Source organism: Anser anser (assembly GCF_964211835.1).
Source record: "Anser anser genome assembly, chromosome: 4".
NCBI classification, from domain to species: domain Eukaryota; kingdom Metazoa; phylum Chordata; class Aves; order Anseriformes; family Anatidae; genus Anser; species Anser anser.
In genome coordinates this window covers 68,254,786-68,266,079 of record NC_139724.1, presented here as the reverse complement: position 1 = coordinate 68,266,079, position 11,294 = coordinate 68,254,786, and the positions used below count along the sequence as shown (strand labels likewise).

Here is an 11,294-nt window from a genome sequence, read left to right as displayed (position 1 = left end):
TTCCCCTTAATCTTTTCTTTTAGGCAACATCAAAAGTCATGTGTAGTGTTTCATTTCAGGAGACCTTCATTTTCTAGGAGAAAATAATGCCAAAAATTTTAGGATAATAGGTTAATGCCCAATGGCTCTGAAAAGTCACTTTTTTTTTTTTTTTTTTACTGTGTCTCTGTATTTTCCAACTTGATTGTTAACAGAACAAAATATCCATGGTTAGGTCTGGTAAGGATCTCTTTCCATAATGCTCTTTTGTCTGTATAACAATAATAAAAGCTTTATTGGCACCTATTTCACATGACCTCCATAATTCTCCTGTGGCTGACCCTAACCAGTACCAATAAAACCATGCATTCTCTCACTGTACATACCAAAAAGAAGTCATGTTAAAATTGTATAATGAAATCGATGCCAAAGACCTTTCTGGAAAAGTCACTTTAAAGCAGGACTGTATTATAAATGTTAACTCTTTTCAATAGGGAATACTTTTTTTTAAGACATCACATAATTTGCTGATTTTCTCCCTTTCTCTTAACTTCCATTCAAATAATTAATAACTATTTCAGTTATTACATGGAATAGATATTCCCCCAAATCATTCTCGAATTGTTTTCTTCATTTGTTTATCCACCTACCCAAGGATATTCCCCTGCTTGATCACTTATCATGGGTTAAAACTTCCTTCACTTAGGAAGGAAACAGCACTTAAGTCATGCGATTAATGCTCCCAATTGCATGCCATCTATAACGAACAATAAATAGGCAACACGGACAGTCAGGACACGTTACGGACTGGAAGTTTCCACCCAAAGCACTTAGTGACTATCTGTGAATAATGAATACATTCATGGGAATCAGCATGGGTTGTGCAGCGTTCTTGAAAGGGGAAAAGTTCTCCGCCAGTGTCACTGACAGTGAAGAATTCAGTAGGGATGAATTTATAGTTAACAATTTACTGGGAAAAATATATATATATATATATATATATTTACCAGTTTCCCTGTTTGACCATCTTTGGGGATCCCTTAAAATGTATTTCACATTAAGAAGGGAAAGCCCCTAATTGTCGCTGCGTAAAGTGCTATTTGACTCGCATTTGAAAGGTTTTAGGACTCTAAGAGCTCTCAGGCTTGCATTTGCCTAGAGCTTGGGGCTACAAGAGGCTCCGACCAGAGCCCCTTGGGACATCTGCAAGGCAGGGTTGGGCGGTGGTTGGTGGTCTAAGTGCAGCAAAAGGGGGTCCCACTTCTCCTGCCGGCGAGGCCACACGAAATGGAGCAGAACATCCCCGAGAGATGCTCCCGGGGTCCTCACCCCGATGGGACTCTCCTGGCCACGACACCCCCTCGGGGATGCCCCATCCGCTCGGCCCGGCCCGGCCCGAAGAGTTGCGAGCCCGGCTCTCGGGGTCCCGCACTGCACCCACGGCTTTCGGAGGGCGGCGGAGCCGGAGAGGGGACCCGTCGAGCTCCCTGCGGGGACAGGAGCAGCCCCGGGGGAAGGCTGGGGAGACCCGCGGGCAGTCAGCATCCCCGCATCCCCAGCACGGGAGGAAGAGGAGGAAGATGTCACACAAAGGCCGGGCAAGCGGCTTCTGGTCCATCGTTTGTTCTGTTTTACGATCCTTTTCAAAGCAGACATCCAAACATTTCCACCACTACTTCTGCTCTTCCAAAGGAGCGCTGGACCCGAAAAAAGTTCTTTCCGAGTGTTTCCCTTGGCGTTTTTGACGGCTCCCGTCAGTTTACTGAAGATGCGAATACGGTCTTTTATTAGCTTTATTTTTATAGTTCAAGCGAACCTCTCTGAAAACTATTTTTTATTATTTATGTGTATATACATACATGTATATATATCAAGCAGAGGCAGATGTTGGCCAAGGAATTCCTTACCCGCGGTGCTGCCTCTGAGCTGTGAGGAGGGTGAGAGGAACCCAGGGATCTGCTCAGAGCCTCTTTTCTGGCACGGGGCAGGGAGGACCAATTCCCCCTTCCCCAAAAAACCCTTCTGCCCGCAGCGCTTGGGGGTTAAACGCCTCCTGCAGAGATCTCGGCTCCAAAACCCGCGGGCCCTTAAAAGCAGAGAGGAGCAGAGGTTAGGTAGCGAGCGCTAAAGCCTGTCTTTCATTTCGCTTCTATTTTACGACATATCGAGGCAGTGCCGGTGGGGGGAGAGCTAGGGGAGACATCAAACACAGGCAGGGTAATTGCATTCACATTGCAGGCAGGCCCGCTCCACTTCGGGGGCCGGCATCCCGTTGCTGCGCCTCTCTGGAGGCACTTGTCACACCTATTTGCACGCTTTCGGCCCCAAACGGAGCCCTTCTCCTGCTGGTCTCCCCCCAGGAGCCCGACTCCAAAACCCCACTTCTGCCTGCCCTATGCTTTGCGAGCACGTCGAGCAAGCGCTGCCGACGGCTCGGGCGCCGTTGGAGGTGAAGAGGGACAAGGCAAGGGGGGACGGCCCCGACCCCACAAAGTTGCCCACTGCCGGCAGCCCAGCCAGCACTGGGAACGGACTGCGAGCCAGCACGGGGCTGCTCAGCGGGAGAGACCCGACCTCAGAGCCCCAAAACCCCACTGCAGAGCCCCGAGACCCCACCGCTGTCCCCAGCCCCCAGAGATGCTTTGGGTCAGGGGAGAGAAGCGGGGCCAGGGGGTGGGAAATGAACCCCCCCACACACACGACGGGCAATGCCCTGGGCTCAGGGGGCATCCCCCGGACCCCGTTACCTAGGGGGCTGCATCGAAAGGAGTCGGACATGCCATGGGCTCCGCCGCTAGGTGCCAGCCGCCTCCGGGGGTCGCCGGCCCCTGCAGACGGGCAGCCGAGGTAGGAGCAAGGCCGGCCCGGCCCGAGGGGTCCCTCTGAGAATAAATGACGAAAATTCTGTCGCTGGCTGCTTTTCTTGCACTCTACATAGAGCCCTGCATGGTGGCTGCAGTGAGACATTCAGTAAACATACCCGGTTGTGTGTTTTTTTGTTTGTTTGTTTGTTTGTTTGTTTGTTTCCTTCTCGTCATCATAATAAGCAAATAGAGTATTCAGCACAAAGTGTCAAGAGTCGTGCTGCCACAGCTATGGAAAAGGTACAAAAACATAACAGCAAGCCTAAAAATTACATCACACAAAAGCATGTCTGTGCAAGAGTTGCGTTTGCAGGTATAGGGTTGTATACGTACTGATTTTGTGTTTCAGGAATATGTCTTAGTAAACATGACTTTTCACAAACACAGTTCAGGATTATTGCACACCAGAAGTTATACATTGTTCTAAAAAGAATGGAGGGGAAAAAAAAAAAAAGAGAGAGAGAGAGAAAGAGAGAGAGAGGGAAAAAAAAGCAAGAGCGAATTAATTTTTATAGATTTTATTATATTTTTTCTAAGTGGAAAGCAAATAATATTACGCAAGTTACATGTCTACACTGTAGGAACACTTTAAAAAATATAGGCAGGATCTACATGCATATTGTTTGCACATTGAATATAAAATGTATAGAAGTAACCGGGGTCCACATTCTTCTTTTTATTCCGGAAAGCACACATATATTTTCCGAGTCTGCCAGTGAAACAGAGCAGACGGTTTATAGATGCTTAAGACATATTGGTCAGACTCATATTTCCTATCTAGCAAAATGCACCACGATGGACAAAGCATAAAAGTAACGTTCGCTAGCATCGGTCCTGTGCAACAAGTGACAAATATACTTTCGCCTGGTTTACAGTTTGCCGAACTTGTCATCGGTCTCTGCTCAGGTAGGACTGAAACCTGAACACGTCCCTGTACATTCCTGCTTTTCCAGAGTTCAGTTCAGAGCTCTGATTGCTTTTTTTTTTTTTTTTGAGTCTTTGGAAACGGAAAGTTTTTTCAATTTCTTTCTTTTAATTTCTTTTAATTTCTCTTTCTTTCTTTCTTTCTTTTAATTTCTTTTAATTTCTCTTTCTTTCTTTCTTTCTTTCTTTCTTTCTTTCTTTCTTTCTTTCTTTCTTTCTTTCTTTCTTTCTTTCTTTCTTTCTTTCTTTCCTCTTTTTCTTCTATTTCTCTCTCTCTCTTTCTTTCCTCTCTTTCTTTCTCTCTTTCTTTCTCTCTTTCTCTCTCCCCCTCCCCACCCTGCCCCTTTCTCCACCTCCCTAGACAGCCCCGACCCCCGGTACCCCCCCGGGCCGGCTCCGGCCGCTCCCCGTCTCGGCGCTGCGGCGGCCGGGTGGCAGCGGGCAGTGCCCGCCTGCTCCTCTCCCCAAATCGAGCACGGGAAGTGGTGCCCAGGCGTACTGCAGAGAGGAACAGGGAGGGAAATCCCGCCGAAGGAGGTAGAGCAGAGACCTGCAGGTGAGCATCTCCTCTGAGTCCTGCTTTCCAAGCCGCTCAAACAGCACTCCCAGAAGCAGAAGAGTTGAATGAGGAGGTTTTAGGGCATCTGTATACTCACCCAAACCTTCCCGGCCCCAGAGGTGCACTCCGGATCGATAGACTTGTCCCGCCCGGTCTCCAGGAAAAAGGCAGCGGGTCACTGTCCTGCCCTGGAGCTCTGCGGAGATGCTGGGGGTTCCTGTCCCGAGTCAGGCGCATCCAGAAGGCTCGGCGAAAGGGGACAGGCGGGGGGGTGGCTTTACGGCTTCCCATGAAGTGGGATTACAATAGCAGCAAGAATGACAAAGCTGGAGTGCGGAGAAATAACGCCGGGAGAGATGGGCTCGGGAGCTGGCAGTGGGCGCACCCTGGGCAGTGGGAGACGGGGATGGAGAACTGGCTTCCTTCTCATAAACTAACGCCTGAATCTAGAGACGTAATACGCATATATACACATACATATACACGTGCATATAGCTTAAGTATATAGACGTACGTACATATAAATGTTCGTATAGAATAAGTATATAGACATAATACACATATATATAAACATACATATAAAAGTGTATATATTATAATATATATATATATAAAGGGAATATACATATTAAAAAGGGGGAATATTTATATATAGGAAGAGAAAGCTTGAATGGCACTAACCTTGCTATGAAGAGCAAGGCTGCCTCGGGAGGAGAAGGCCGCCCGCACTCCCGTGCCGCCGGCCTCTTGGGCACTTGGGCACCCTGGGGGCAGGCCCCCCCCCGGGCTTTTCCCGGTCCCAGTGCTCTGTCTGGGGGTTCAGGGCCGGCGGATCCTTCCCGCTCCTCCGGGAGCCCACGGCGGTGGCTGCACGGCCGCATCTCCTCCATCCATCCATCCATCCCCGCCGCCGCAGACATGAAAGCTCAGCGGCGGCCGCGCTCCGAAGGGGGGGGGGGAGGGAGGGTAATTATTATTAATGATATTAATATAACCGCGATGCCTACAGAGCTCGATTGGCTGCGTGGGCTGCCCTCTGAGCCCGCTGCATCCAATGGCAAGGCAAAGACGTGCGGTGGCCAAGCCTCCCCCCCGGCTGCTCCCCGTGCGCCGGAGCCGGCCTTACCGCTCCCCCCGCTCCGGGATTTGCTCCCTAATTGACCTAAATAAGCAGCTCGTGAGTGGCAGCCCCGGGGCGGTGCACGCACACGCGGGCGCACACACACACGCACACACACACACACACACACGCACACCCCAACGCACCCGCACGGGCAGCGCCCGGCCCCGGCCGCGCCGAGCTCCGCGCCAGCCATCGCCCTGCGCGCCCCCGCGGAGATCTCATTTGCCTCCGCGCTCCTCCAATCGCAGGATCCCCCCCCTCGCCGTGCACGGCGTTTAACTCGCATGACATTTTTATTTCGTTATTATCGTTTTCGCGCAGAATCTGGCGCCTCCGATGGGTTGTCGGCTTGCTTTTTTTTTTTTTTTTCCTCCTTCCCCGTTCCCTTCCCCTCCTCCCCCTCCCCCCTCCCCTCCTAGCTCGCAGGAAATGATGGCAAACCGCGATCTGAAATGATTACTCCGGAAAAAAAACCTTTTATACCAGGAGAGCATCCACGGGGCTAAGCAGAGGCAGGAGGCGGCGGCGGGGCAGCGGGGAGCCGAGGAGCCAGCCTCCCGCGGAGCCGGGGACACCCCCCCCCCCCCTTCCCCGTCCCCGTCCCCTTCCCCGTCCCTCCCTCAACTCCTCTCCGACGATGCCGGACGAAGCGACGGAAAACTCCGGCTCCACCTCTGCCCGCGTCTCGTCCTTCTTCATCGAGGACCTACTGGGCACCGAGGGCGCTGCGGGCGGCGGGGCGAGGAGGGCGGCTGCGGGCGGAGGCGGCCGCGGGGCTCCGCGCTCCCCGCTGCGCCTCGGAGCCCCGGGCTGCCCGCTCCGCGACGCCGCCGTCGGCTGGTACCGCCGGGCGCACGCCGCCTTCCTGGGCTGCACCAGCCCCGACAGTAAGTCACTTTTCCCTGCTATCCCCTTCCCACAGGGCCCTCATGGGGTCTGGGGGGTCGCCGCTTCCCAAGAGGGGCCGGTGTCGCCGCGGCACCCGGGGAAATGGGAGAGGGGGGGTGCCGCCGGGGAGCCCCTCGCAGCCCTCTCGCCCTGCATCTCTCCGGGTTCGGGCTCCTGGGGTAAATCTCCGGAAATGCTCCCAGTGTGGCAGGCGCCTGGAGCCTCCGCCCCGCCTGCTGCTCGCCCCAAAATGTAAACAGTTGGGGTTGTTTGCTCGCTTGGAAATTTTTTCTCTTTTTTTTTTTTTTTTCCCTACCCTTTTTTCTCTATTTTTCCTAAGAGGGATGTCTAGCTGTTTTAGACTCTCCTGAAAGCCGGGGCCACGGTCCCTAGCAAAGCAGCAAAGAATTTGGGACCCCCGAAGGGCAGCTGGGGGCCCCGCAGCCCCTTCCCGCAGCCCCGGCCCCGCTGCTCTCCGTGGGCAGCGCAGCTCTGCGCAGCGCGGCCTGGCACCGCTGGAGAAAAAGCCCCGGTCCCCGGGCACAAATTAACATCTGAAAAAGTTTATGGGCTGCGATCAGTGGTTATTTTTATCCTGATAGAAAAAATATTGTCCCTCGGCGCATCTCTTTGATTCTGTACGAGCCTGTAGAGTTCACACGATTACTCAGTGAGCAGAAGAGGCGTGATTTATAACCCAAAGAATTTCTTTTTACAGTGATGGGTTTGTTGATATTTTTAATTTATCTCAAAAGTACACCTAGAAGTAGAAAATGAGTACCAAAACAACTGTTTTGTCTTCCTGGCGTGTTTTTCTTTTATTTTCCCCCCTGTTCTGTAAATACTAGGATATTTTTTCCTCTTTAAAATGCAATTGGAAAACACAGTGTTGGAAACGACGGAGACATGCTGGAAGGCAATGTCCCGATATTAGAGAACCTGACCCGAACGATTTGGTTTATCTAGTTGAGAATATTAAGAGCGAAAATATCTATTTCCCCCCTTCTTTATATACACACACGCACTAATATGCTTGCCCCACTATACACACAACCCCATTTACTTACATATGTACTTGTAAATATATGTGTGCATATGTGTGCAATAGATTTGTATATGTATACATGTACGTATAAATATATACATGCACATGTGTTTATAAGTGTATGTCTCTATTATAAAAGTATTTATATACTTATGTACATATGTACATGTGTGTATACGCTTACATGTATATGCTGGTATTCATGTGTACAAAACATAAATCAAAGTACATGTATGTTATATATATATTTGAATTTGCATAGGTATGTGTGTACACGTAGATATGCTATTATATCATATCATACCTATACATACGTAGATATATATACACATATGCGTGCAAGATCATGTCCTTATATGCATATATATGCACGAGATGTAACTTATGGGTTTGTGCAGGACTGTGCACGGCTTCCGGGAGAGTACGGCAGGACCATATAGCAGGCCATATAGCAACCCCGGGCCGGGCTCCCCGGCCTCGCCCTCTCCGCGGCCTCATCCCTTCCCCTCCCGGTGACCCGGGCGGGGGCAGGCGCAGCCTCTGGGCTCTCCCCATCCCCAGCAGGGGCAATGCCCGGAGCGGGCCGCCCCCCCAGCCCTGTCCGTGCCTCTTTCCGCAGCCAGCGACCGGGACTCGCCCGAGCTGCCCGAGGAGACGGCGGAGCGGGCGGGCGGCGGCGGCGGGCGGGCGGCGGCGGTGCGGGGCCCCTCGGGAGGGCGGCCGGGCCCCGGAGGCCGTGAGGAAGAGGAGGAGCGAGGCGAGGAGCCGGGCGAGCCTGAGCAGCGAGCGGCCGGCCGCAAGAAGAAGACGCGCACGGTGTTCAGCCGCAGCCAGGTGTTCCAGCTGGAGTCCACCTTCGACGTGAAGCGCTACCTGAGCAGCTCGGAGAGGGCCGGGCTGGCGGCCTCGCTGCACCTCACCGAGACCCAGGTGAAGATCTGGTTCCAGAACCGGCGCAACAAGTGGAAGAGGCAGCTGGCCGCCGACCTGGAGGCGGCCAACCTCTCCCACGCCGCCCAAAGGATAGTGCGGGTCCCCATTTTGTACCACGAGAACTCGCCGGCCAGCGCCTTGGGCTTTACCCTGCCCCACATGTCGCCCCCCTTGGTGGGCTTCTCCAGCGGCGTCAGCTACCCCCTGGGCACCTTCCCCGCCGCCTCCCTCCCCTTCCTAAGGTCGCAGATGACAGGACTCGTTTGAGCGCCCACCTGTGCCAGAACCGCGGCCCCTTCGCCCCCACCCCCGGCTTCCAGCTCCACCCCCCCCCCCCCCCATCATCCCCGGACTTTTTTCTTTCCACTTCCACGTTTCTCGATTTACCGCTTTTGGACTTTTATTATTTTTTTTTTTTTAAACGTGCAATAAACTCACCGCTGGGGTTAACTCGGAACGACGCGCGGCCGCTGGACACAAGCGAGGGGACCCCGGAGACCTCCGGCCGTGAGCCGGGAGCCGCTCGGCGGGCCCCTCCCGCGCCAAGCATCCAAAGAAAACGCGGCCTCGGCCACGGGGGGACACAGACCGGCGTTTTCCGGGGGGCAGCAGCCCCCTAATTCTCCCCCCCGAGCGTCAGACGAATGTACGGAACCGCTATGGCCGGGGGCTCTTCCCGGCCCCGCTGCCCCTGCCCCAAAAGACGGCGAAGCCTCGGGGCCTCCACCGCAGCCATGGGAGCCTCAGCAGCTTCTCCAGGGCCCTTTGTTTTAGCCACTTAATTCCTACAGACCGCCCCCCCCTCCATTGTTACTCTCATTTTCATACGATCAATACCCAAGCATGTGCTGGTGCCCCCCCGGTCCTTCTCGGTGCAGGCTTTTTGATTTCCAACAACTTGAAGGCAAATTGCTCTAGCGAATTCGCCCCGCTGAAGTCAGAGCTGTGAGGATTTGGTTTCTTTGTTTCTGTTTTATTTCCCCGAGAAACTATCTGCTAAAGATACGCGGTGGAAATAATAATAATAATAATAATTGAACATTACTGTGTTTTATTAGCTGGATTTGCCTCTTATTTGGGTCTCCTGAGGAGGTTGATGAAAACGCACTTCAGCTTTTTCCGTCTCTTACGGGGTCGGTTTGTAGTCGATTAATAGTTCGCACTGGCAGTTTAAAAAAGAAAGAAAGAAAAATAATCAGATGGCGACAGACTGGGGAGTTGTACGGCTAGTTATGCAAGCTAAACTGTAATGTGATATTATATGAAGTATTATGCATGCCAAGCTATTTTTTCCTTTAATAACTGTTTTGTTTCTCCCTTTCTACCCACTGCTAAAATGAACATCGGGTTATTGTTTCCAAAGGTTTGGTTTTTTTTTTTTTCCTAATATTAAGAGGAAAATGACCTTATAAAACTCAGCCTTGATGGAAGGTCAAGCTTTGAACCTGCGTTTTAGGGCATAATCAGGTGTAACTGAACCGACCAGCTCGCAGCACTCTGTCCCCGTGGGAAAAAACGGGTCCATGGGTCTGTTGGGGTACGTGCATGCGGACCCGTCCCGGTGAAGGAAGAGAGATCTAATTCTTACCATTTCCTACACTTTGCATTATGTTTGGAGCGATCTCACGCTTTCGTATTGTGAAATCGATCGGCGAGATGCGGCGGAGCTTCAGCTTTGATACGAAACCCAAGAAGGCTCAGGGGCGGATTACAACCTCTCCACCGCTTGTTTTTTGCCTTTTTTTTTTTTTTTCTCTTTGGCCTGAAACACGGCTCTGGGCATCATGCACAGTTGAAGTCAAGACGCTGAAAACCTCAAAACCACTCGAGAAGTAAAATAATAATAATAATAATAATAGATGAGTATTGTGGGTTCCTGAGAAAAGCGTTAACTTGCCGGGATGCTCGTTTCGACGCGAGCCTCGGGTCTGGGAGCTGTATGCGTTTTGTTTTTGTTTTTTTTTTTTTTTTTCCACTGCTCTGAAATTCCTCGTCTCGCTCCGGGAGGGCTTCTCCAGCTGTTTGCTTTGCGTAGCTGGGAAACACCCGCTTTTTGGGGCGAAAACTTCTAAAAGCTGTTGATCTGATCCCGGAAAGGGGAAGGAGGATGGGGAGCGGCGGGGTGGGGGTCCCGGAGCCCCCGGCGGGACTCTTGGGGACTTCAGCCTTTTAATGCGCAGAGGGGGCGGCTTTGGGCGACGTCGCTTCCTCTGGGCTCAGCGCTTGGTTTGGTACCGTTCGGAGCCTGGCTATGCCTGAAGAAAAACGGCCAGAGCCTTTCCCCGTCCTATCCAGCTCCCCAGCTCTCCCAGCGTTACCTATTGGAGGAAAATCCTGACTCCCTACGGTCATATCAAAGTAGATTGTAATCCAACGCGAAAGTGAACACACCTGCCACTCTCCACATGCCTTTTCTTTGGAATAACATATGAGATTATTATACTTCTGATTCTACTAAATATTCTTTTCTTGAAGTTAAGGAACTGGCAGGGCTAAATGATCGATCGGATTTTTAAAATGTGTTTTGACATTAGTTTGTTTGTTTTTTAAAGACGTGCTGATTATATCAATAAACAGATTTTTTTTTTCATACACTGTATTTGTAACTTATGACCATAGAAAAATATTAAAAAGTTCAAGACGTGAATTAATCTAAGAAAAAAGTGCTTACTTATGCCTTATTCTGTACCTGCAGGAAGTGCTTTATTAAAAGTATATACTGAAAGTAGGAACATAAACACCTCAGGTTTCTTTACCTAGTCGATTTTTAACGACTCTTTTCATTGTACCTGATGGCAAGAAAATTGCAGGATCTACAGAAACAGCTAGCAGAAGTGGTCACTGACGAATATACATTGGCAATTTCAAAGCAGGCAAAAAAAGCCCAACCCCAAATCACGAGAACAGATTCCTCGCAGTTTTCTTCTCTCTGTATATCTCTATTAAACAAATCAAAGAGGTAAGGGTCACTCTTTGTGC

General features: G+C 51.2%; 1 protein-coding gene across 1 annotated transcript; it reads left to right on the top strand.

Annotated features, from left to right (window-relative positions):
• Positions 1 to 5,932: 5,932 nt before the first annotated feature.
• On the top strand, positions 5,933 to 10,905 carry HMX1 (H6 family homeobox 1). Its single transcript, XM_083835781.1, has 2 exons — positions 5,933 to 6,336; positions 8,002 to 10,905. The coding sequence occupies exons 1-2, from the start codon at positions 6,087 to 6,089 to the stop codon at positions 8,580 to 8,582; spliced, it is 831 nt and encodes a 276-aa protein (XP_083691907.1). The 5' UTR covers positions 5,933 to 6,086; the 3' UTR covers positions 8,583 to 10,905.
• The last annotated feature ends 389 nt before the right edge of the window (positions 10,906 to 11,294 follow it).